The 27,857-nt window shown below is 35.8% G+C and overlaps 1 protein-coding gene across 2 annotated transcripts in view; it reads right to left on the bottom strand.

Moving 5' to 3' along the window:
- Ache-2 (acetylcholinesterase 2) overlaps window positions 1-27,857 on the bottom strand; it is a 196,681-nt gene that overhangs the window by 8,477 nt on the left and 160,347 nt on the right. The window contains exons 4-5 of one of the 2 annotated variants that reach the window (XM_076380881.1): window positions 7,605-7,768; window positions 561-718 (exon numbers count right to left, since the gene is read on the bottom strand). In XM_076380881.1, coding sequence (XP_076236996.1) covers window positions 561-718; window positions 7,605-7,768 — 322 coding nt within the window. Of the gene's footprint in view, window positions 1-560; window positions 719-7,294; window positions 7,431-7,604; window positions 7,769-27,857 lie in introns of those variants that run through there. The other variant, XM_076380882.1, reaches the window with a different exon arrangement.

The raw sequence follows: 27,857 nt of genomic DNA, 5'->3' as shown, positions 1-27,857 counted from the left end.
CTTATTTAAGCTGATTTATAGGATCTGCCAATGTAATCCCTTGATGAGGGTAACATTAACGCTTAATTAACATACGCTCAAAAAGACTAAAACATAATTTTATGGATTATTATATTCATAGTAAAATGTTAAGAGATGTAATGTTGTAATAAGATATTTGAAGCAAATATAAATGCTTTAATTTTTATATTATAACAAAAGCTTATCAAAGTTGACTTAGTTTACGATATGTTTTTTTAGTTGTATGCAGCATTAGCTCAGAATAGACAAAGTTTATAAGAATTTTAATGTGTTTAAGAAGCGCAAAGCAAAGAAAATGAAACAAGTAGTAAATGAAAAATTGATATCAACTAAAAGGGAAAATTGAGATATTGTAATATAAAAGGTGAAATTGGAGATAGACTGGAAAGGAGAAAATATATTCATATTCCTTTTGCGTTTTAACGAAGGCTCGTTTTCCATTATTAAATTTTACTATACACAGACGAAAAGAGACATAACAGTGCATAAGGAATTTTAGAAACAACTGTAGTGAAATGTAGCAGGAGTGTCGCGCGTACCTGGAACTCCCTTCAGCCTTGGTAGAAATTCATTCCAGAAGGCGCAGGACGTGGTACGAGGACCTTTCCCCAGACCAGTCTTCTCTGCGTCGAAAATGAAGTACTGGGGCTCATCTCTCGTATAAGGAGGCCAAACAGACTCTTCAGCTCTCGGTTTTCTGGAAATATAAAATAATAAAAATGGTTATTAACTTAAAAGTTTATTACACAATCGACAATAGCGAGGAAAACATCATCGTTTTCTACGTATACACCTCTGTCCAAAGATATTAAGATGCCTAATGCCTTCAATGAACTTTCCCTTTGCGATATAAATTATTAATATTGTTACTTTATTTCACAAATTTTATTATGAATACACTATTAATGTATTTTACCTGCACGAATATGAGTAATTTAATTATTTAAACCTTCGATATTATTAAAAATTTATAGGATGCTTCTGATATATTTCGTTCTGAAATCCTTAATCAGTTCTTAAAAATTCGAAGAGATTCTAAGAAGACAATAGTAAACTATTGCATATTTTTAATCGTTCAAAATAATTAATTAGTATACATGTTTTACTTGCCATGTTGGTACTGTTGTAATAATTTATTTTAAGAACTACAACATCATATGACTGTGAATGGGAGGTGCATTCTCAATTCTAATAACATTCTACTATTTCTATCGTTGTTTAATTTTTAGTCCCTGCACAGACTAATTTATTAACATTGGAAACGACTAATTCAATCACTTTGACAATGTAATATTATTTCTCGTTATCTCAGTGAGTAGTTACGAAATGATAATTTAGTTATCATAATGTTTGCTGTGCCTTTGACAATAATATTCGGATTATTGTGTGAATGTTATATTCAACCATTTTGAATGTTCCAAATTAGAAACTGCTACACGTATATTTCATCAGTGACATTAGCTAACATTTTTCATCTTTTAAATAGTTATTTAAGTAGTTAATATCTACTAATTCTGACTGAATTTAAAATTAAATTAAATATACGTATTTATACTGTCTGGAGATATGTACAGGGTGTAACAATATTAATGGCCATGGCTTTTAGGAACAAATTTACACCTCTGGATCGATGGATATTTGCAAAAAACTCGTCCACAAAAGTGTTTATAACATTGAAAATTAATGTTAATTTTTTTATTACGTAAACATATTCTGTTTGTTGAGCAAAGAAAATATTTATTTGAAAGGAACCATATGTCACAAACGAACAGTTTAGTAAAAAAAATTGTTAAAAATTTGGCATCACTTTGACTGTGTAAAGTGCCACATTAAAATGGTTCTAACTTTTCGGAGCAGTTCACATGATTTTCCAGCAGTTTCGAACTCGAAGTTGACAGTAACCAGTTACGAATTTTGCGTATCTTTCTGAAAACATTTTTAACATTTGCAGGACGTTCGATAAAAAGATTTTTCAGATCCTCATCTTTCTATGCTAATATTTACGGAGAAATGCTTATTTAACTTTTTCATTTCTGAATAATTAACTGAGGTATATATCGTAATATTCTGAAACACACCATTCTTTTCAATTTTACATTAAATATATTTATTAGAAAATAATCAGGTGCCCACATTTTTATTTTTGGATCTCAGTTATGTGTGGGTTAGGTTTAGGAAAGGGGAGGATAATGAAGAAAGTAAACATAACTTTAATTGCACATCTGCGTTTACTAAGGTTTAGATGTTGGGACGAGCCTTGCCAAGGATGCCAGGCGAGTAGAACTTTGTGACGTCATTACAATAGAAGCAGGAGTGGGAGAGCCTGGGCGCTTAATATGTTTGGGTGGCGTCGTTCTCCCACTTCTACTTCTGTTATAGTGACGTCAGAAAGTTCTACTTGCCTGCCATCCCTGGGCCTTATAGAATTCAGGTCAGGTCAGAATTGTTTTAACAACGACAGTGAAAGCATGTATAAGTGATCGTTGATTTCCTTCACGTCTTATTTGAAGGTTTTATTCTTTAATTTATTAGAGTGCAGCAGTGGTATTTGTTATTAGTGTTTCAGTGGTTAATCATTAGTGTTTCACTATCAGTGTTATTTAAAGTATTTTTATTATTAGTGAATCTGTAACAATAAAGACTAAATTTGTGCTTAATGGATCCTGTTCAGAAAAATAAGATAAAACATGGATAAAAGATTTAAACATCGAATTGGTAAGTAAATATATTATCATATTTAATTACCATTATCTTTTAATGTTCACCGATTCAGAGCTGTAGAAACCCTGAAAGCCGTGACCATTAATATTTTTACATGTACATTAATTTTTTTAAGTGTACCTACAAGTGTCTCTTAAAAGGTTGAATTTTCTTTTTGTTTTGTAATACATATTGCAAATTGGAAGCATGCATACAGTGTATGTAAATAAAAGTGCATAAAAAGTGAAACACAATTGCGGGACATTATCATATCTAATCTCGCGCGCCTTGCAAAGGAATAAGAGGAACACGAAATTAATAGGGTATAAAGGAACAAAGCTGAAGCTATAAATATAAAACATAATTATTCTTGAGTCAAGAGATAATAGGAAAGCGTTCATTACGAATCGTGTTTTCCGAAATAGAGACTAGTTTTAAGTGCGACAAATTGCAGAAACAGATATTACACATCGGTCAGAAAATTGTCACAAGTCCAAAGTATTTAATTTTCATTTCACACTTTTGTTTTATAGAAATTTTCCATTTACTCTTCTTAATATAGTGCTAATTTTCCAAAATTCAATCCAAGTTAAGTAGTCTTTTTTTAGTTAGATGTAGTTTTTCACGAAAATATAAACAAAATGGTTTTTTCAAAATGGGTACTGTCAACCCAGTATAAGTTCAAACTTATGATCTGTACATACAGTCATTTCCAATGGAAAATTTTATTCGTACCACTAATTCAAAGAACACAATCGAGCTGCTCATTTGCCAAATTGATTAACTCGATTAAATAAAAATATTTATCTGTATTTTAATGAAGCACTTTTAACTAAATGCTTTGACACAAAAGAATTCAGAAAAATTCAGAAGGTGGAGTTAATCACTTTAACCAGTGAATCAATTATGGATCAATTATGTCTAATGTATACTTACTGCATATAAGAAATTACATTATCTACCAAATGCTGTCGTAGAAAATTGCACACCTGTACATATCTACATTAAAGAAAACTATTCTTAAGAATTTTGTTCCGCTTAGAATTTTCCTCGCAGGTGTTCTGTATCCAATTTTAAACCAAAATTTATATCCACACTTGCGTGTAATCTCTCAGGCATTAGCGATCAGTGTCGAAAGAAAAATCGTTCGTCCAATAATAATTAAACTGCAGAGAGGCGTCGCGGAGCGATGCTAGTTAACGTTAATAGTCTCGTTTAAAATTAACAACAACGTGTCCCAGCTGATAAATTGAGCCAGCTATCCCGTGTCGCTGCGGTTTATTATTTATCGGTAGAGTACACCTATCGTTTGCGACTCGTGGCCGAGTACCGATCAAATATTTGCGGGGCAATCTTCCATTAATCGATTAGTCATCGAGAGCCTCCCTTTTTGTCGGTTTTAGCCTCGTAAAGAGGTTGTCGCGAAATTACCTAGATGAACATCAAACCGCGTTTCTACGAAGAGCGAAATTTGCTATGATCAATCCTGGATGACAAATGCTTTCAGAAAGTTAACAACCCTATAATCAGACGAAGGGAGTTGAAAGAAGAGAGAGGTAGCAATACAGTTTCAACGATATAATCGTCGCATGGAAAAGAATTGTGGCTATGATGATAGAAGATGTCTCCTTGACACGTGATATATCGAGCTTTCTGTATCGGCTTCGATAAATAATTTCCTCGCCCTCTGTTAACCCAGATTGAACAGTCTCGTATCGTAGGTTAAGTCGTTAATATTGAATCGTTGTCGCCGAATACGACGAATCTTTGTCAGGAATTATTTCGTTGGTTGTCTTTTCGTTTCGCTCGCTACGTCAGCAGGTCCACTGATAAAATTCTGGAAATATTCGTCAGCCTCACGCACGCATCTCGCTTTTTAATTTGGACTGAATGTCGCTATGATGAAAGAGCGCTTAATCTGGTAACTCTGCACGTGGTTGGACAGGAAGTATAGCGTGCTCGTAAAATTAATCAAGTGGTAAAATGAACAAGGTATTAGACGAGTGAAGTGAGATTAACATTGGAAGATGAGGGTTTCTGATTTCAACTTTTTGCAGGGTTACGATTCGTTGTATTAGATGCTTATAGTAGGGGACACTTTTATTTGATGCTTCAATTCTGCAATTGAACCCAATGCTGGGTAAATACAGTTCATGAAGTTGTAGTATAATGTAGCAAACAAAACTAATTTGGAAATACAATAGATGCATTATTGGAAAACAAATTTAACAGAACAGGAGAAAGTTTATGGAGTTCTGAAAGGCTGTTATACTTGAAAATTCATTATACAGATTGAGCAGAAAATTGTGGTTCAAAATAGAGGAGGGTTATTACTTATGCAAAAGTAAGTTGGAAATGTAGAATGACAATTTTCGATGCAACATTTTGTTTTTGAGGAAATTGGCTGTGAAGTTCTGTTAACGTAGGATGCTTTTTAAACAACTATGTTAGTCAAATGAGAGTTCGTTAACAAACGATAAATATGAAAGTGGTATGTTAATATATGTTAATTATAGTAATTTTTAACAATATTTATATTTATCAAAAAAGTTAAATGCTTTTTAGATTGTAATACAAAAATAGGATATTTAATCGATTAGAAATATTTTCGAAATCAGTAGAAGTAAATAATTAATTGTGCGAAGATCCTAAAATTCATCATGGAGAATTTATTTAATTCGCGTTTCCATGCAAGTCAAATTTGTTGCTCAGACATCCTCCATAAAGTTATAACATCAGCCAGTCTCTATCGTCGTGTAGAAATGCTGGGAATTCCTATTCATGTATAGTTCAAATGAGGACGGATGTGAATACGAAATGCAGTTTTAAGAAATTGCGACAGGGACGTGATTTTAGATAATCAAGGGAAATTGACGGTTGTCATGTAGAGTATTAAATCTTTTGAAACATTTCGCGGTAAGAACACAATAGCTTTGATGGTCTTTGTAATTGTAACGTGAAAGGGTGGGGCCAAGAAAGTTCGTGGACTGTTTTATATCCTTGACCTAATGTAGTTAAAAAGAGTTTATTTTAATAGGAATGAATTTGGGTTAATAGGACTCAGTCTAGACCTAATGATATTTGTATTTAAGATTAATTTAAATGTAATCTAAGCATAGTGTTTAACTTACAATTAGTCGAAATGTAAAATCCAAATGCAATTTAAAAGTAATGAATGTAAGCAAACATAGTTCATGTCTATTAGACTCTCCGACTTTCAGTAAAATTTAATAAAGGTAACTTAGAATAGATCCACTATCCTAGTCTACAGTTAAATATAATTTTATTTTAGCTCAGTTTCAATTTGAACTTAAACTAAACGTCAAATCTAATGAATTATATTAGATTTAATTGGGTTTATAATAATTAATTCACAAAGTTAAATAAAAGATAGGTACAGAGACAGATTATAATCTAGAATAGAATTTTAGCTTACAGTAACTTAGAATGAATCTGATTAAAGTATGAGTACATTTCATTTATTATAATTGTGCTGGAATCTAATATGTAGAGGAAAAGGGGGTAATGACGGTCACTTAAGCAATAATTACTAGAAAACAAAAATATAAAATAATATATTCATTGAAAGTCACTTTTCATAAATGTGAGTGACTAAGCTCTTAATTTGATAGAAAAGTAATCAGTTTTATAATTATTTATTTGGTAAAATTAACAATTAACAAAAATGTGGATTTGACCGCGGTTGTCCACACTAGTAAGTAATAGCGGTCGCTCATAATCTAAAGTGTTGTACACTTTTTACACTTCTTTCACGTATAACTTTTAGGTGAATCTCAACCACAGCATACAAAATGAGCCCATAGGCCACACGAGATGCATCTGTACCAGATTTTCGTTGACGTGGTCAAAGGGATGAAACATGTATTGTTGGTTTCATGTAGATTAACATTTTTGTCGTCATCCTAGGTACAGGATTTTTTAATCTTTTTCTTCCCTATTTTAATTCTTTTATTAATTTTGCCTTTATTTTACGTTTCCTTGCTTTTATTACAAGTGAATCCTTGCTTGCATATGCATTAGTTGGTAAAAATGAATATTGAATAATTTCACTTTAACTTAGTGTGATCTAAATTTAATCGATCTACTCAATTCATACTTTTCTCAATTATTTCAGATTTAAATAAAAATTATTTTTTCACAATCGAGATTTAATTCGTATCTACTTGACTTAATTCACACTTGACTCAAATTAACTCTTCTAAAGTAGACCTAATTCATAATCAATCAATGTAGACAAGATAAGTGTAACTTCAACCTAATAATCCTAATCTAGACCTAGCTCTTGCTAAACAAAGTCCAAACTGTACTTAATTAATCTCTGTCATTTTGTCAGCCTTAATCAACACCGTATTTATCTCAGCAAACATTTAGACCAGATTTAACACACATATTATATTATTTTTTATAAGTGAAGTCCGACAACAGTTCATGAAACTAAAATAGTGGATCATCCAAGACGTGTACAGTTCAAACATCACGCGATCAATAATCTGATTTCGTTAAGAGGAAAGGTGATCCTCGCTAATATATTCTGTGTGCTCAATTTGATCTGCGGCGTCGTTCGCGTACGCGAGTAGCTTCCAGTAGTAGATCCATTTACGCGAGAGGACTATGTCTCTGCGAAGTAGAATCTCCTCAGAAGTCTCGGTACGAATTTTGAGACACGCTGGAAGCAGCTCGACGAATCCCTTGAAACAACATTTTCTTTGCAACAAAAGTATCCTCATCGGGCAAGTCCCCCGAGAGCTTCCGCTCTTGGCAGTCTATGCTCGAAAAAAGAACCAACCAGGCTCGGTCAACGGTGCACGCCGTGCCAAACAGTAGAACGATCTTGGTAACAAAAGCTCTGAGAACAAACTTACCCGTTATAAGCAAACTCGGAGTAGTACAGTATCATCCTAAGGGACAGGGCTCGTTCCTCGTCGCTGTACATCAACGATGTGTTTAAGGGATGCCCAAACACGTACTCCACCTCGTCACCGTGTATCACGCCCATCCACTCGCCCCATAGGTTGGTACTCGTCCTCTGAAATATGGTACACGTTGGTTATGCTTGCATTAAACGCTTGTTCAAATGCGTCCTTTGCTCGTCGACATGCATCAGACCCTAGCTACTACCCCTTCGTAGATTATCACCCCCTTTGACACGGTATCGCGATATCATTAGCGCGCTGTGCTCGCAATTTGCCATTTTCGGTTAACTAGTACGAGGCTGGATTGAAGAATTCGCGGTTTGGCATAAAAAGGTAGCATTAGTTCTAGTTATTTTTTGAGTTCTTGCAAAATTTGTTATTAGTATGTTAACTAGTGACTTTTCTTGGAATTGGATTTTTTAAAGTAGAGTGTGCATTGATTGCAAAGCAGAGCAGTTTTGGTGGCGCTGGTTTTTGAGTGTGGTTTTGAATTGGAAGTCTGTTGTCTTTATTTGTAAGTAGATTGTGGATCTTTATGCGTTTCTGGAAAATTTGAATGGGAGAGTACACAATCTACATACGATGGAGAAATGTAGAAATTATGGAAAGATAAATACACCTTATAATATTTGAAGGGTAAAACAAGTTTTTAATTAGGTTCTATTTCTCTAATTTTTTCTACGAATGCTGGAATTTGCATAATCATCCGCTGCCTATCTATAAGATATAGTCTTGTTGAAGTTTTACTTTCCGACGAGTTCTTCAATACTTCATGGTTAGAGAGATTTTTAAATTCCCCTACCCGTGGATTTCTTGAAAGTGGTTATTTTACCATAACGATAATTCTTTACAAAAAGGATAACCTCACTGATTTTTAGGTCAACATGCTGCTATTGTTAAGGTCAAGATGCTGAAAAATTGTCTCTGTACATAGATATAACCATCATCTGACAGTCCCAGAGATACATACGTATGTGTAGAAATATGTTCAATATTACATATCGCATTTTTAAGGTTTGGGACAAGTGGATAACAAGGGGTTGGATGCGTAATTAATACTGGACCGTTTGTGAGGGGATCTATGAAATGAAATAGAAAATTTAGGATTTACTTTACTACGTGTATTAACCAGGTCAAGTACAACGAAGTCAGTAGAATAAGTCCCAAGTCAGACACATTTCCCGCGAATTAGATACGTTTTCTCAAAAATTACGATATTGAAGGTTTAAATATCATTTTGTCATTCTTAATTTTCGGCTTATTTTGGTATGTAGATTTGTATTTGTATTTTGGCGTTCTATTTTGAACACTCTGTATATACATGATCACTGAAAAAACTTCGTGTTCGTGTGAACTCTTGTTTCCTCCTTTTTCAAGAAAAATTAGAGTAGATAGGAATAGACTGGAGCACTTGAAATTAAGTGAAATAGTTGGTGGAATTTAGAGGGGCAAGCAGGGGAATATAAATGTCTGTAGTTGGACAGCAAAAGGGTTAACAAAATGGTTATTATGACTCGAGGTATGGTCACAGTGCACCCAGGTGGCTATTGGAAGCTAAAATTATTCTAATATAGTAGCTGCAGCGAAGTGTAGAGTCTTTAGAGGATCAACGAAGCGTCAGCGACCCATGCAGCTCAACGAGCCTGCTTGCCTCAGGACATATCTTCCGTTATGGTTATCGTCTCGAACCTGCTTCTCCTCTGGGCTACGAAAATTGCGACTTGGGACAGAATAGACGGAAATTGCACGTTTGTCCCCAGTGAATGTAGTTCGTTGACGCGTAACAGAAGCCAGTGGCTAACTCTTACCATCTTTTGTGAACACATTTTGAATAATCTTGAGAATTCAATTTTCTGAGGAACTGCTACACTCATGTCTCATAAACGAAGATGTAGAAGGAACCTAACCAGCATCCATGTACTTTCGACCTATTCCAAAGGTCCAAGGGAGATCTAGACATAATGGAGATCTAGCTTCAACTTATTATCCTAAATATAAGACAAGTTTAATTTATTTAGATGCTTATTCTGATGCTTTAGTAGCATCAGAATTAGGATTAGTTTAACTAGATCTAATTTGCACTTATTGTTGGCCTATTGTTAACCAGACTTAATCTAGACGTGTACAAATTTTAATTTCTTTGAACATAATCCAGTGACAGTTGAGGTCTTCTTTACCCCTGTCTCAAGCTTAAATTAAGCCACCACTTTTTATTTATCTGTAACTAAATTTAGTTTAAGTAAATAAGTGTAACTCAGGCCTAATCACAACCTGTCCTTTACCTAATTATTTGAACTCATATTTAATATGGAGCATTATGAATGCAGTAGAATTGCATATAATTTCCTAAGACCTAGTTAGACCTAATTCATATTGGTATCTAGATTAAACATATTTCACATCAAATCTAGATCACTGGGTCTCTCGCATAACTAGAACTAAATTTGAGTAAATTTGGCTTTCACGTGTTCTAAATCAGACTAAAATCTATTTTAAACCTTATTCGAACTTAATTTACATATTTTAGATTTAATTACAATCAGCTTTATTCGGTTACAGAACTATTTTTGTTAGAGCTAAATTAAGTTTCAGCTCAATCTTAATTTGTTTTAGGAGTGGATAATGATCCGCCTAGGTTTTACTCTGTTTCCTGAGTATTCTTTTTTGGACTCAAATAACAGAGAAAGAGGATTCTACTCCGAGTTGATTATCATTAGAGGCGACGAACTTGTCTAGTAAACAAGTAAGAAACTCTATGCAATACTATTCCACTATCAGAGTCTACAATTAGTAAGCAGTCTTCCTAACCAAATTCTTTAGGAATACTAAGCCTAGGACAAGCTAGATGCTTCTCTTGTTCGACTCTGAGTTGTCGAACTATACTGTTGCCCAGGCAAAGTTTCTAAACTCAATAGATAGGATGAGGAAATTCCAGGTCTCTATTGACTGAGGCTAAATATTAGGTCGAAGTCATTCATCACTGTTAATTCAAGTCTCGTTGAAAGTTTTGATTGAAATTTCAGTCTGCTGAAGTATTTTTCCTGACTTTACCATAAGTAGATGTAGTCAACAGTTGGGTAGGACGAAATCGGTTAGAACGAGATTTGGGACTGTTTCAGTTGTTGCTTTCAATGCTAAATTGTAGTTTAAGTATAATGGTAAGAAGAGTAAAGGATAATTAATAATTTAATGTTACGTAGATGATGATTAATAATAGGTATGTAGATAATACATATCGTGTGAGTAAGATGGATACTTCTATTTAAAACTTTCTGGATTTGCTGTTGTCCTTAAAATTAAGTAGTTTGATTAGCACAATTAAGTAAGTAGGAATTTAAGTACCTATCATAATTTTGTTTCGTTCAGGGACACGTAAAATTGAGCTTTTGATAGTTGCAAAATATAATAACAATAGTATGTTATTAAGTTGTTAATACTTGCGTATTTGTGGAAAATTTTAATGTGTAGAATAGCGATAACGTAAAAACTATAATGTCGATTGAACAATTTTTACTTCTCTCGCTGAGTTATATAAATACTTAAAGTTCTGAAATACTTTTTTAAATACCCTGTACCATTCCTATGCGCTCTATATAACTGAAAATAGTTCACAAGGTCTTCGTTGCAATAAAATGCCAAACTTTTCCGAACATTAGCGACCGTCTCGTTACTCGCCGATAAGGGTTGGCAAACACCGAGCTGGAAACGGTTATTTAAATTGCAGTATTTGCGAAGCGAGTGCAAACTGCCTGTGTTTACGAACAGGTCTGATATATGATCATGCTTCTCCACTGATTTTTCATAACGCAATTAGAACGATGAACGGAGCTCGATAAAAAAAACGAAATCGCTTCTGTCCTTCCGTTCCAGCTCCGTAGGAAATCCTTGTTCTTCAATCGATAAAGGGTCGGGAGAGACAATAGAGGGAGGATTTTCATTAACCTTTCAGCAATATGAAATAAATCGCCTTCGAGATCGGACTGGGCGTAAGTCGTTCAGTTCCGAGCACCGAGGCCAATCAGGGGGTCTTTGTGATGAAATTCAATTACGATCGGCTCTCCCAGCGTTGACCTTTTCAAGGAATAATAACGTGTTAAGACGGAACTAATTAAAGTCCTACGATTCTCGTGCTCACAGCCGCTCGAAGCTACTTTTATTTTCAGTTTAATAATTGCCAACATCGAAGGAATTTCGAAAGAACCTTCCTCTCTGTCACGTAGGGCTTCCGGCGTGGAATTTCGACGGAAGCGCTGCAGAAGGCACGAATCGACAGCGCCAGGGACGTGGACACCGAGTAGGCAAAACGGAACTCGATTCGAGTCGGAGAATTCAATTTTCCTGTGTATCATTTATTTTGGAGGAACGCCGTATCCGGAAGAGACGGCAAGACCTAGCGTTTACCGATATTTCAACGTGGGTCGTCTTATCAACTGGGCCATTTATCGATTCAGCATGGCCAGTGTATTCTTAAACCACTCCCAGATGTGTCGAAAATAACTGGCAAGCATAAAATGACGGCTCCTGGAGATTATAAAAAGAACGTGTCGCCGAAAAGCGGATCGCCCGAAACAGTCTGGATTAAATTTACTCCAATCGGAACCGAGGTCAGGTAAAATTACCTCGCTCCTGTAATTGACACAGTAGGCTCGGGAAGGGTGGATGGTGGGAGTGTGATGCACAGTGTGATACTGTGCAGGTCTGTGAAATTGAAAGAATGTGGCGAAGCAGTGGGCCTAAATTGTGCTCAATTTAGATCTTGTTAGTTACAAGAGAACTACCTGAAGTGATAATTGTCGGTTTTTATGAGACTTGGCAGGTTTGTAGAGTAGTCGAGAATATTTGATACGTATTTTTTATATCGGTTCAAGTCCATGTTAAGGGGTGAAAACTGCCCTCAAAGTTAGGAGTGGAAACCATATTTTGCTTAATATCTCTGAAATTATTCGATGTAAAAATAAACATTAAACTAGTCGATTATGTATTTTTGTACATCGAAGCCATCTGTGTAAGCAGTTTTTGGAAATATCTGTTTATTTAAAAAATAAAATATAATCTCTTCATAAAAGATCTAAGAAAATATAATATCATCAGTAATACGGTGTCAGGATGTGCTTGATGTCTCTAAACACTAAACTAAACAGTCAGGCGATGCTTGATAGCTGGGAAGCCCAACGTAGCCATCAGCCATCAGCCATTGGTCGCCAATGGGACTGTTTAGTCTCATTCACCCTCTTTCATGGCCACACACCTCGAGTCATTATTATAAATCCTTCTAAGGTAAAATAATCTTGACTAATTGCCTTCAAAACTCTTCGAAAACAAGCTGTCCTTAACAAATCTATCACACTCTTGTTTTAAAAGTAACACAACTTCAAAGAGTACGTTTGTCAAAATAGTACCTTAGGACGTAATTTAGAAATCACGATTTTTGAGTTGTCACTTTTTAAGCTACTGTGTGATATGCATGTATACTCCAGAGCTAAAGTGTATTAAATCCATTTGTTTTTTGCGTAACTTACAGCTAATACACTTTGGCTCTGGAAGCCTGACATAGTTTTGAGATTACTAGAAATTGTCTAATTTTGGATTTGTATTATTCTTTAGTTCACCGATTTAGTTGTACCTTGGTTTACCCTATTTATTATATTGCTGCAAATGGTATGATCATTTTAAAGCCTTTACTAAAGTTCTATTTGCTGCACTTCAAACAATGTGCTTCACTAATAGAAATACTCTCCATAGACTTTAATACACTTTTTTATCGTGATACTAATCCGATAATGTTTTTCTAGAAGAAGTCGAGCAAACGAGATGCAATTTAACTCGAATGCATTTCTGCATTGGTTCTTTCTCCAAACACTTCTCCAGTTAAATAATTGTTTAAGTGTCTGACAAAATAGTAGTTTATTAGTAGCAGGTCAGGAAAATAAGAAAGGTGGCGAACAATTTCATACTGTAGTTTATGCAAACTTCCCAAATCTTCGTTTCGAATATTTTAAATTCTCTTATTTCAAGAATATAACAGAAATTGCATCAAGGAAGTCAAGTTTGGTTTAAATTTGACTCGAACTGACATTTGATATGGGAAAGATAATCCAGACGTTAAATGAACTTATCAAGTCATTTAATATGGAATATTGTTTCTTATTTTAAGCAGAGGTAGAGAATAAATTCAAACTATTGAAAAGAGAATTTAAAAATTATTTGGTAAGTGGAATGTGATTTTATAAAAAAGTAAAACCGTAGGTACTAACCTTTTATAATTAAATAATTTTCAGAGACGACAATAGTTATAGGATTACCTAATATTTATTTAATTTTAAATTATTTCTATTCTCGAATTATGCATATCTAGCTTAAATCTAACACAAACTAGTAAGCAGTATATATTTATTCAGATTTTACGTTATTTCTCGACAACAATATTATCGTCACCGTTTCTTAACAAACTGACAAATTCACCTACTAAATACATCCATTGCATATTTGCAAATTTATCCTCATTCACCGTCAGGTGCTATGTACGTGCAAAACTCGTCTATGTACCATTCAATCATTGACCCCAAATTAAGAACAGCTGCCATAGAATCCCCAGGGAAATAGAACTCGGTTTATAACTTGCGAATAAATTGGTCCCGTGTCTAATTCGCAGTCGACGCAATATGGATTAATTTTACATACTGCGCGGGCATTGCTTAACTCTCTCTACGAGTCCTACAACAGGGCGAACACGTGGATCGCCCATTATCTTCTCCCACAGCTTCACGAATTACGAAATTATACCATACGATATCCCTCCATTTTAAAATAAATTAATAAAAAAGCAATCGAGGTCTTTAAAGAATGACAAATTCGTTCCTGAAAATCCTACGCGCTCCAAAAACTCGAGGAATGTTTCCCTCGGGCTGGAAAAATTGTTGGCGGATTAAAGGAGTTCGTTAAAATCTCTGGACCGTTGAGAGGTGAAAATTCGAACATCGTTCATGCTGTCCGCTAGTAAAAGCCAGTTGAAATCGAGGGATTTATTAACCCCCCTGCTGTCACTCCTTCCCTGCCGTGGCATCGTGTTTTCAATTGACCGCATTCCAACGAGCTAAATAAATTCCCCGAACGTCCCGTGAATGATCGTTGCCGCGAAGTTTTAAGCCCACGTTTGAAAAAGTTGGATTACCAGCGGCCGTCACAAAGGAGAAAGTTCCCGAGTATCCCTCGGCGGAACTTCATGCGAGAGAGCGTTAAAGTTGGAAGTGCGATTTTTCGCGGGACGAAGCGCAGACGTGGTGTTGTTCCCGAGCAAACCGACAGGAAACATTGTTATTTATCGCTTCTACTTTCAAGGGTTGGGCCTGGACCAACAAAGGAGGTGGGCGCTATACATTTTTTCGACGATCTTTTATCAACCTTGGGGCGAAGCTACCTCGCGTCATTGGGCACCTCCGATAATCGATTACACGCGAAGAAGGCTTTTCTTTAGGCTACGAAAGTTATTCACCTATGTTTGACTGAGATTAATTATTGATCGAAAGAAAATTTTGTAATGTACGATGTTCCCTTATTAATTGATGAGCCCCTACCTTCGTTAATTCATTAGGCCTTGTCTTTGGTAAGTGATTGCACTTGGACTCGTTTGGGGATCAGCAAAGTAAGTTCAAAAGTGTTTAAATTTCTATAGTTCTCGAACAAAGCTTGTTACAAAATGAAATTGAGAAGCTTCTAAGAACGTGGTGTGAGAAATGGTGAAAACATTATCATTAGCAAATGCTTCCCCTGTAACTTTTGCATATTATATTACAATGAATTTCTTTTATATGTTCCTCGCTCTAGATTAGGTATATACAGGATGAACCACGAAACGGGATCAGCATAGATTATTCTGCTGCTACCTGTTCGATAGGAAATCTTTTTGGCTAATATAACATGATTCAACGAGAGCTTTAAAATGATTTTACTAAATTTTTGTCAACTCTTTTTTTTTCAGAATTCTCAAGGACCTCTAACAACGCCAGAAGATATGCAGCAGAAAATTGCAGATCAGGCAGTCATTTCCTAACTGATTACACGGATGTATTTCAGCTAGTGGGCACCATTTTGAACATCCTTTCAATTAAGGTAAATATTTTTCTAATGTTTCTTTGGCTTAGATGAAGAAAAAAATATTCATTACGATGCTTGGCGAATTCGTCTCAGTATCCGCTAAAAGATAAATGTAAAAAATTATACGTTTGCCTACAAAAAACTGAAGATGACATTGAATCCTCTGGGAAAAAGGGTTTATAAAAAATTTGGTATAATTATTTTAAGCAGCAAAATAATCTAAACAGATCACATTTCGTGGTCCATCCTGTATATCGTGTAAATGGCAGGCAATTCTCAGTTCCCATGAACTTCAGCGTCAGTCGATTGTTTGTGTGGAGTAGAGTCACGTTTCAACGAGAATCTTCTGCCTCCAAGTGGTTGGGACAGAGATGTTCATATAACGAGTCAAATCTGACGAACTTATAACGAAAATTTCCTGTATAGAGTATCTGTGGTGATTGCTGACACGCAAAAAAGCTCCTCCATAGACTGTGAGAGTTATTTATCCCTTTCAAGCAAAAATTGATTATCGATCAAAAGACACTTCTATGAGTAACAGGACTTGTTAACTGTTTGAGTTCCATCCTCGTTAGTTGATCGTCATCGGATTCAGTCAATGATCAGTTAACCAGGGTTCAATGTGTTCAAGTTTCTGTAATTTTTAAGCCTAGGTCTCACGTCGCGTGGCTCGCCATTGCATTGCTCGTGGCTCGTCTTGCCTCGGCGAAAAATTCAAGATCCGTTTGTAAGAAAGATGAGCCATGCTGTTTCAATAGCAGCACGTGGCTCGCCATCCTTCATGATTTACCATCCCTCGTGGCTCGTTCTGACGTGATGCGAGATTTGAGATGGCTCGTGAAAAAGAAGAGCCATGGTTTTATTTTTTGCTCACCACGTATTCCTTATTCATCATTCGATTTGAAACATGGATTCAGAGCGAAAAATTGTAGCTTCTAGGAGCGAATTAATGTATTCTTTTCTGATTCCTGTCAATTAGTCCCAGAGGTGGCGAAAAAGACAAAAGGATTTTAATTGTACGAAATTCATTATCGTCAGTACAGCATTCTCAATTCATGATATATTAAAAGTGGTAAAAATTTCTACATAATTGTGACGTAGATAATTAATTGACAATATTGTATTGTTAATAACACCCGTTTTTCCTTTGACTCGTGCTCATTTACCACCCTACAGGCGAGATCCAACGAACCAAAAACTGCGAGTCACACAATGACGAGCAACCCATGAACTATCACCACTCGTGGGACCTATGCTCAAGAGGAGGCAGATCAATTACTGTTCATTTCCACATGAGCAGTATAGCTCTGCCTCCTTCACGAGCTACGTCGAACTTCTTGCCAAACCAAGACGAGCCACGAACCATGGCGAGTGACTCACCATGGGACCTCGACTTAAAAAGATCTCTTATCGAAATCAATTCAAGAAGATTCCAACGACTAGCGTTGTTAGAATTACAATAGTCGTCGAATGATTGATAGTAGAACGCAACAATTGAGCCATAAGGCATTCGAGGGGAAGACGAAGAGCAGGTGTAAGATGGGAGATGAAATGATGCGGCTGTATCACTTAAATTTCGAGCAAGGTGGAAGAAGAGCGTTTCTCATGAACAATGAAGACTGTGAACGTGATGCAGTCATTACAGCGGTCTTCCGTGTTCAGTAAACGTCGTTAATTTTAACGATCCTTAAAATTACAAAGGCTATGGCGCGGTTGTGGGGCAAGGGATGGGTATCGCCCAGAGGGAGCCCAAGGGCGAGTATAATGATACGACGATCGATAGTGCCCAACGGAACTCGATGGACAGCTGGAATTTCGTTACATCGGCTTAATAAACGCGTATCGAGCGGCATCTCTTAATTAACTTGGCAATTTTCCACGGTGCAACGTATTGACTGTACGCGACTCGTTTATTACCGAAAAATTGGCTATCGATTAAAAATTTGTTTAGGTGTATTGTGTGACAATAAAGTGTTACTTGTGGGTTCTGCGGTTTTTCGGCTATCGTGATCTTGCAGTCTATGGTCTTGTTCAGATTACTCAGGTTACTTGAATTCCAGCCACTTGTAGTCAAGTAGCCCGATGTCAAGTTTGTGTTTACACAGAACTCAAATTACTTGGATTCAAGTGGTTCGAATTCAAAAGTAACTTGAATTCGAGCTGTCAGGCAAAAATGATAAAAATGGTGTATAAAGTGGTGGTGGATCCTGGTTTTTGACAGTTTTTTTTGACATTTTTGACATTTTTGACATTTTTGACAGTTTCTTTGACGTTCATATGTTCCTTTATTTGCTTGAAATTTGCCTTGTATTGTATAATATACACCATGACATATATCAATCAATGTGTATTTTAGGGCAAGGAAAAGTAGAAAAGATGTCAACTTCACTTGAAGTTTGAAAGGATATTTTAAGCCAAGTAGTATAACATATTCACATTGGTGAAAAGAAATTAAGAAAAGAAAAAGAAATTAAATTTTAAATTGCTCGCACTGGAGAAATACTACTGTCTTTGAGTCACTTGACTGTTATTCGAAGTGTTAATAACAGTAAAAGGTTCATCGATGTGCCTGTCATCTAAGTATGTTTGATCTTTACTGCTTATTACTTTCCTCACGCCTGACCATTTCATAGCTTTAAAATACTCGCCATTTATTTGAACGCTTCAAAAGTAGTCGATAAAATCTTTCTGATTAAGTATTTCCGATTAATAAAAATGAAAAATTGTATATCCAATATATCACTGATATGTACTACTTAATACTTCACTCAAGTATGACCTTTCACTGAATATACATAATTTTCTCGTCACTCTCCCAGGTATTGGAAAAACGAGTATCAGTGAAGTTGATATACTACTTCTACTTGATAATACAAAATTCAACTTTGCATGTTATATGATTGATCTATACTACTTGTTACTTGTTTCGTGGCAGGCCATTTACTAATTACAATCTTCTATTCACCACCTACCTAGGCATTTCGAAAGCAAACACAGGCAAAATCTGTGCTTTCCTAGTTAATAAAACTGAAAAGTATGATATCTGGTACATCATTTATCTGTACTACTTAGTACTCCTCTCACGTCTCGCCATTACTGATGAAACTACTCGCAATCACCGATTTCAGCGCCATTCGCTCAGCAAAGCGAATCAAAACGAGAAAACGTGTAAAAAGACACCGTTCCTCGCGTACTAACCCCGTTTCCAACCATTTATTCGTCGGTAGTAACCCTCTGAATGCAAAAGCTTAATCGCGAATAACCAGGACATTCGACATCCACGTTAAATACCATCTTCATTTCGAGGTTTCCTTTTATGGGAACATCCACGACGATCTCCAAGTCCGACCTCGGTAACCCAGAACGCCCTTGTATACCAAGCCCACCCTTTTCATCCCTTTCTCCCGACGACGAGCGAATGGATGAATGAATCGCAATTCCAGCACCGTCGATAATGAACTTCGCGTGGATAACGCGCGAGGGGAAAAAAAGCAGCGTGAAAGGATTCCAGGGCGAGATTCAAAGACGAGCGAGGCGAGAAGGGGTGAAAAGAGGCTTTTAAATGTTTAGAGAAGTGCTAACCACGGACCAGCCGCCAGGAGATCTCGTTTTCCATTAATTCCTTTGGCCAATCGCTCCCGCGGTCAGAACGATTCAGTTCTTAATGAATCGGCCCAGGGTTTATTCAAGGCCCGCAATTATTTCGAAACGAGCGACCTATTCGAGGGTTGGGGGGTGATTATTGGACAAACTGGAGCGTTTTTGCTGCGCCTTTGTTAGCCTCGGATAACCTTCAATTCGAAACCAGGACGAAGTGCCTATTTATTTGTGCCGGTTTTTCTCTAAAAGGAATGTCTTTTTTATTGATTTTTTGTAGGCTATGAGAAACGATGTTTGTGTTGCATCATACAGTGTAGTTTACATTTTAGCATTAGGAATTTTGACAAGTAATTCTACGTGCTAAAATAAAAAGAATATTAAGAGATACTAATTGGAGATACTAGTTATTGGAAAGGTGTTTAAAGTGCACGTGAAATGTGTCTGATTAGACTTATTCTACTGTCTTATTCTGCTAACGTCACTGCGTCTAATTTGGCTAATGCATACTGACAGTAGAACAAGTTTCAAAGTCAGACGCAATTTAGGTGTATTCTTAACTAGAGGCTGATGCTTTGGTCAGTGGACTTAAAGGCTGTGCCACTATCGAAATACCCTGGCGATAATACCATGACTATACGATGTGATCTGTTAACAAATTTTCATTTGACATATACACGGACAAAGCAATTTTTATAGAAATAAAATCAACCATTTGTGTACTCGTGAAAAATCTTTCGACAAACATAATGACATGAAGTTATTACTGCTGTGTTTAGGTGTCAGTGTTGTTTTTGAGTCCATGATAGAATCACTCTGTATTAATAACTTGGAAACAAAACCTCAAATGCAGTTCTTTATTCTTGATTTCTGTCCAATTTATCATGTAGACTTACTCCTGAATGTTTCTGATACTTATTACCAAGTGTCCCAGAATAAGTGGTACAAATAGAGATGTTGCCATCTTAAATGAAGAAATAAGTTGAAAATGTATAATAAATTTTCTTTAGACTACACTGCATTTTCGAGAAAATTAATATTTGTAGATTTTAGACTTCTACGGTCTGAAAACTTCAGATAATAATTAATTTTGCCTCTTATAAAGAGGCAAAGGAAATGCTTTTTACTTGTTGTAAGCAGACTCTGACAGATTTATCAGTAAATGAATTTTATTTTAAAAAACGGAATTGGTGAATGACTCAACTCCATAGAATTACTACTTTTCTATTTGTATTTGTTCTTCAATGTTTTCTTTCAAGATAATTACAGTCCATTGCAGTTTCTAAATTACACGAATTATATGCTGTATGGCATAAAATTGTATTCTTTACAATTTTTTTTGTATATGTACCACTTCATATCAACTCATCCGCTTTTGAATCTCGGCGTCTAGATTTTTAATAATATTAACGTATATTCTAAACTATATGAAATTAACAAAGTCTGTAATCTTTTTTATAATTTTAAAAACATTTAAAGAACACAACAATTTCTGTATTTTTTGCTAATTTTTATAATAACTACTTTTACAAACTGATTTTTACCTACAAAACTTAAAAGAACTAAATTTCATTTTTTAAATTTAGTCACGAGTGATGAATCTCGCCAAAGAAATTGTTTGTATAGCTTAAAAAAGATTTTGTTATATAAAAATAATCGAAATTTCAAAAGTAAAAAAACGAGGACCTTCTGGTCCAACGAAATTCAATATCATGAAAATCCCTGACATGGAACAGCAGATTGATTGATATAGCTTGGAACAATCAATATACATCCAGTGATGCATTTTACGCTCTAGTGTAATCAAAATTCGACTATTTTTATGCCTGTTATATTTATATAATACTTAGTTGAACAAATATTGACTAAACATATGAATTCTATTTTCTTCTGAGTTCTAATTTTTTATGAATTTCAATGTCTGGATTTGAAACAATTTAGTTTCTGGTCAAATATTAGATAAAACTATGGAAGAAGTTAATTAACAAGAATTACCCAAATTATTTTTTCAATTTCTTCAATATTAAAAAAATTGTTGTTTGAAATAAAATAGTTAAATAAAACAAGAACATGCATAGATACGTAAAAATCATCTGTCCTCTTAAAAATCTACAACATTCTTTAATATAACTTGAGCCGATTTTTTATATCTAATAAAGCAATAGACCATACGTCTAAGTATCAAATAAAAATGTAAACATTAACTAATTCAAAATACTAAAATTATTTTCAATTAAAATAATTGAAGTATTTAATTCCTTCAAAAGTTAGTCTTTAGTCTTTCCAGTAATAAAATTAATTTAAAACAAAACTGCACACTTTACCTCTCAATAACCAGGACTTAAAAACCGGAAATCCATAGGCTTCATCTTTACTGTGGCCTATACCTACCTTGGCTAATCAAAGTTTAATCCAAATGTGAGACATCGATCTGACAATTACAGAATATAGTGACTGTGTCGTCCAAAGTTCAACCCAATGAAATTTTTAAGGCAGACCTAGGGGACGAAATGGATCTCCGATTTTCGAGCAGACCTACTGCCGTTCGGTACACGCGTTTTTCTTTATCGGTAACTGGCCTTCGACCCAGTTGTCGGCTACGAAACTCGTTTCACTTTGGCAAGAAACTTCCTACTTTTTTCCCCCGAGTTTCGTGCATCTAGGTAGCCTTCGATTTTTTTTTTCTCCGCTCAGTTCTCGGAGGATCAACGATAGACGGAAGTTTGGCTGGCCGAAGAAGATTAAGTCGATTCTCGTGTTCAGCGCGATGAAAATTCCAAGTGGAACGATAATTGCCCTCGGTCGTGAAGGGGAGTAGGTGGACAGGGTGGCTGATAAAACTTAACGGCGTTGCTTGTCGGCAAAAAACGAATCCACGAGTGATCGCCGAGAGGACGACAGACAGGATGGAGGAGACGCGAGAGTGGTGCTAAACCTTAAGACTGCCCCAAGTTACGAGTTTCTTTCTCGATGATGATGCAGCTGGTAGCTGGTAATACCAGTAGGGTCTCGTCCTTTTTTTCAATTAAGAGAGTTCGTAATTCTGAAGCAAAGTTTCAGAGAATCTTTCTTCTTTTTCATTTTCGAGGTAATTTAGAGAATATTGTAGGAGTTCGAAATTTGTAGAATCAAGAGAAAGATAATGCGAAAGACATGTAAGGTGTTGAACAAAAAGGGTTCACGATCTTAACCTCTTGGCATACTTTGACGAGTCTGACTCGTATGCTTTTTACAATATCTTCGCTGCCGATTACGCGGTAATGCGTGATGACGAGTTTTCGCAACTAACCGATCACGCACCATCGCGTGAGACGTCTATGTTCGCTCAATGGGTGCTTTACGGTTGGCAGTTTAAGGTAGTTCGTCGTTTCAGATCGGCAGCAAAGGTGATAATTTTATGAAAGGAAATTGTATGTGAAGGGGTTAAGGACTTACAGTACTCAGCGAGAGTAAGAAAGTCTAATCAACACAGGTTCTAAAGTCAATACTTTCGACGAAAAATTGACTTTTATTATCTACGTATATTTGATAACGTAAATGAGTTTCTCCACGACGCATTGAATGTAAGTAGAGGAATGGATTCAGAAGTACCTTCCAGGCTGTCGAAACGAGATTATTAAATTAGCATGAATAAAGGTTACTTGATAGCTTCAAACATCATACAAATTTTCAGTTTTCATTTAGTACTGAGCGTAGTTGTGAGTGTAGTAGTGAATCTAGTACACAATGCACGCCAGATATAGGGAAAGGTTGCGTTTGGACAGAAATTTGGAATTTCGAAAAGTAATGCATATATACAAAAGTGATATACACTGTCTTATTGGTCATAAAATACTGTAAAACTTTTTCCTCTTTCATTTTTTTCTAATCACAATCGTTTTCGAAAAAAAAACGCTAACTAGTAATGACACGAACACCCTGTATATTGCCTGTTATATGGCACAAATATTTTATACATTACAAAATACATTGGTGGTCCAACCTAGACACCACACCAGTCCAAATTCGGTAACCTTCCCATAAATGCATAGTAGAAGAGAAACAGAGCAGAAAATATTGAAAAACGGACATAAGAAATATGAGACACAGAAAAATGAATAATTCCAGAAGTACTAGAACTCCAGGAAAAATGGCAACAGCGTTATCCGTGAGAGTGCAAAACAAATCCTATCCGAGATTGAAACCTGGAAGATTCTATTACCTCTCTGATCTTAAGGTCTACTCGACCCAAACGCCTAACACAGAAGAAGAAGTAGAGGAAAAAGAAGCTAGAGTCTTGGTACTATGTGTGCAGTGCTTCCACAGACCTAAGCCAGACTTAACCCAGACCCAAACACATAAACACAGAAGAAGAAGTAGAAGAAGAAGAAGCTAGAGTCTTGGTACTATATGTGGGGTGCTTCCACGAATTTCTATCTAATCGTGGCGAGAGGGAAGAAGCTAATGAAGACCTAATCCAGACCCAAACACCTAAACACAGAAGAAAAAGTAGAAGAAAAAGAAGCTAGAGTCTTGGTACCATATGTGGAGTGCTTCCACGAGTTCCCATGGAATCGTAACGAGAAGGAGGAAGCCAATGAAGACAACCCAGACCTAAGCCAGACCTAACTCAGATCCAAACACCTAAACACAGAAGTAGAAGAAGAAGCTAGAGTCTTGGTATCATGCGTGGAGTGCTTCCACGAGTTCCCATGGAATCATGACGAAAAGCCAATGAAGACCTGATCCAGACCTAAGCCAGACCTAACTTAGACCCAAACACCCAAACACAGAAGAAGTAGAAGAAGAAGAAGCTAGAGTCTTGGTACCATGCGTGGAGTGTTTCCACGAGTTCCCATGGAATCGTGGCGAGAGGGAAGAAGCCAGAAGCATCGGAGATTAACGGTTCGAAACGGGAAACGAGTATGCGACGCGTCACGGAAGAAGGAGGGCCCTAAGCAGGCAGAAGGGAGCGGACCACGGCTAGAGGGGTTGCTTTAACCACCGAGCGAAACCGTTATTAAGATTACGGGCGGCGCGCATGAGTAATGACATCCTCCTTTGCTTCCACCACCGCTCCCTGATAAATTACCTCCCTTCGCTAATTACTTGGGCCTCGGTATTTCGCTTACGCGCATTTCACGTTCCAGTTATTCGACGACGCCGCGTGAAACGAGCCGAGATCGAGCGGCTGTCGGCTACGAAAGTGAAACACAAGCTGTGGAGGAGGCGTCGAAGAACGTAGGGAGGGACAGCGTCGATTGCCTGCAATCGACTAGATTTTTCACAGCGTAATCACATTCTGGGGTCGTGGGGGTGAATTTCGTTGGCTTGTAGCCGAATTTCGCGGCTGCAATTTGTGGTCACGATGCATGGCAGAGAGTGGAATGGATACAGGGAGTGTGGCAGAGAGGCTCGAAGGACTTACTCCTCTTTGAAGTACTCTCAGAGGAAGCGGTAGGGAAATGAATTCGAAAAATCGATTTTTAGATTTTTTTTTTAAATTTGCCACTGTCTATGGAAAATGTGATTACTATAGTATATAGTTTGATGTACTTTGTGAGCTGATATTTAATTAATTTTTCTCTCAGCTATACTGTCTTATTATTGGGTACAATTATTTTTTAAGCAAAGAGGCCTAAACGTTTCAAACTTTGACAATTTATGTTTAAGTTAATAATAAGAAATTGTAAACGAATTGGTAACAATAGACATAATAGTAAATGTTGTATAAATATTAGTGTAAGAAAAAGGAATAGAATTTTGCAATTCAAAGTTTTAAGGAAGATATTTTTAGTTTTTAGTTTTTGTAGCTTTCTTTTTGAGAAAAGTGTTACTAGTAACTGATGACATTCTTTTAATATAAAAATCACCCAAATGGTGATGTGAAAGAAGATACACAAGATATAGAAAACTTATGGTTTCTGTTATTTATTATAAGATAAGGTGTTAACATATTAAAATATTAGTGTGTTTATTGTTGTGTTATGTGTATATAGATCTATACCAAATGGAAGACGAGATCTATGAATGTTTGTGAGAATTGGACGATTGAACAATCAATATTTTATCTGGCTCACGATAAACATTGATTTTTATTTCGCGTGGAAGCGATACAATTTTTAAAACAAAAATATTGTCTCATGATAGTACAGACTCTCTGTGTATTTTCTACGTTCTATTGAACGTTGTCACCACAAATTGCAACCGTGAAATTTGGTTCCCAACTATTGAACTAGCAACATTTATTCTGTCGAAAACGAAAGACTGGGTGCATCGTTAAAAATCAAGTAGAAAATTGATTGATAATAGGAAATACATCATAATTTCTTTTAATAGATAATAATAAAGTGTGGACCTTATGAAAATGAGAAAACAAAATTGTCAACATGAATATTATAAATTTATTAACTAATAAGACAGTAGGTACGATTAGAACTATTTTATATATTTAATACATATTATATTTAATAAATATTTGATTATAGAAAATAGTTCAAAACTATGAAATTAAAATAGCTAATGACATTTCATTTCAATCGATTCATTTGAATATGCTTGAATATTAACCCTTTGAGTATCAAATCCTTTTGGACTGTGAAAGCCCAAAAAAGCCAAAAAGGTTCTTTTTATCATTTCTTAATAGAATTCTAAAGAGTCTGCATCTAAAATTGAATGATTTCAAATAGATCACTAGGTTTAATGCTATTCGAGGTCTAACGTTTCATATACGTAACGTCACCAAAAAGAAATATATTTACTGTTTAGTTTATTTAAACTAAAATACAGTGTATTCCTAACACATTAAAAAGATCAGATGAAGCTTGGCGAGCAATTGACCTCTAATACTTACTCTTCACTTTGCGTATGATCATCGCATATACACCATAACTATTTGACACTACCTTGTTCCATTTCCTGCCCAACGAATATTAAAATGTCAATCCGAACGAAAGGACATTCATAAAAAAGTAACTCCACCTTTATCCATTTTTTGGCCAGAATAACGCTCCATAAATTGAATCGAAAATAATCGGGACACACGTCATTCACTTTAAATAAAATGTGCACGTCGATTCTTTTCATACTACGACCCTTCTTGTCGCACGAAGCAACAAGTTCAGAAATAGTGCAGCGATTGAATATCGAATCGGGGCGAGGAAAATTTTTGCAATTTTTCCCCGCGAAATTCACTCCTCGATTCGATACTTATACAATCGTTCAGTCGTCGACGATCACGCGTGCTGATATTTCTTCGACGTTGGGAGCCCGTAACGCTCCACTCGTGCGTTACATAAATTGTGAAACTCTAATGTCCTCTCGAGCTAAAGAGGCGATGAAAGTTCAAGAGCCCGCACGAGTGGCCCGTATATACCCGCCTTTATAACTTCACCACGGGAATATATATCACGAAATTTCGTGATAAACTCGAGGAACGGAGCCGAAGGATCCCACAAAAAGGCTTAACCGCAAGAAACAAGGAAATTACGGTCCTTGCTTTCTGGGAGGGACAACGACTACGAGTTGAGTGATGAAAGGGCTGCGTAACTTCGAAATACTTCGCAAGGATGTTTACTTTTGTAGAAACGTTTGAATTTTTCATCCTGACAAGGAAAGTTTCCCAGATGGGCAGTCAATTTAAAAGAAGCTACGATTGGAAGTTATGATACTTCACCCCCTAAACAACTGAGATGAATGTCGTTGGCTCGGAAAATTTGACATTCTTTAGAAAAATGGCGTCAAGGTTCGCCATAAGTGTTTCCGAAACTGGGTATAAGTGATACTTTTTTGTAAATTTTATTCACATTTTGAGGTTTCTGGGTACTTGTAAGTAATATAACTGGAATAAAAAAAGAACTTGTGTCCTGATTCCGCTAGTGAATCTGCTAGATTAGAACTAAATTAGCGTACATATTACTATGCACATTAAGTATGTACATAATATGGTATAGACATGTATGTATGTGTATATATATACTATAATATATGTATAATATATACTAATGTCATAAACTAATGTGTATGCTAATTTATGTCTTGTCTTTCTATCTAACTTAGAAAAGCAAAATTCATAGAATACAGCAAGTGTGTAATAATAAATATGAATAAAATTTATGCAAAAATGTCATTTGTACCAAGTTTCAAAGCCATTTATGATGGACTTTGACACCATTTTTCCAACGAAATCAGATTTACTCAGCGAATAACATTCATTTCGGCTATTAGGGGATGGAGTACTATAGCTTCCAATCGGTTTTTTTTTTTTTTTTAAACTAATTGCCCATCTAGAAAACTTCCCTTATGAGTATGGATAAAATATAAAATCTTGTTACATATTAAAAATTCTGCTCTTTGTGCGATTTATGGCTGACTTTACTACTTACTGTTGGCTCTCTTTCACTGCGTCTGATTAATTATCAAGTTAAACTACTTGATATTCAAACTTTTTCACGAATGGGGAACTTTCTTCTTTCTGGAACGTTTTCCTGACTACCACGACATCCTTTTAAGCAATGAGACTATAAAGGAGTC

Source organism: Calliopsis andreniformis, chromosome 6, assembly GCF_051401765.1.
Source record: "Calliopsis andreniformis isolate RMS-2024a chromosome 6, iyCalAndr_principal, whole genome shotgun sequence".
Lineage (NCBI taxonomy): Eukaryota > Metazoa > Arthropoda > Insecta > Hymenoptera > Andrenidae > Calliopsis > Calliopsis andreniformis.
The sequence above is the reverse complement of the archived record's forward strand: the minus strand, read 5'-3'. Positions and strand labels throughout refer to the sequence as shown.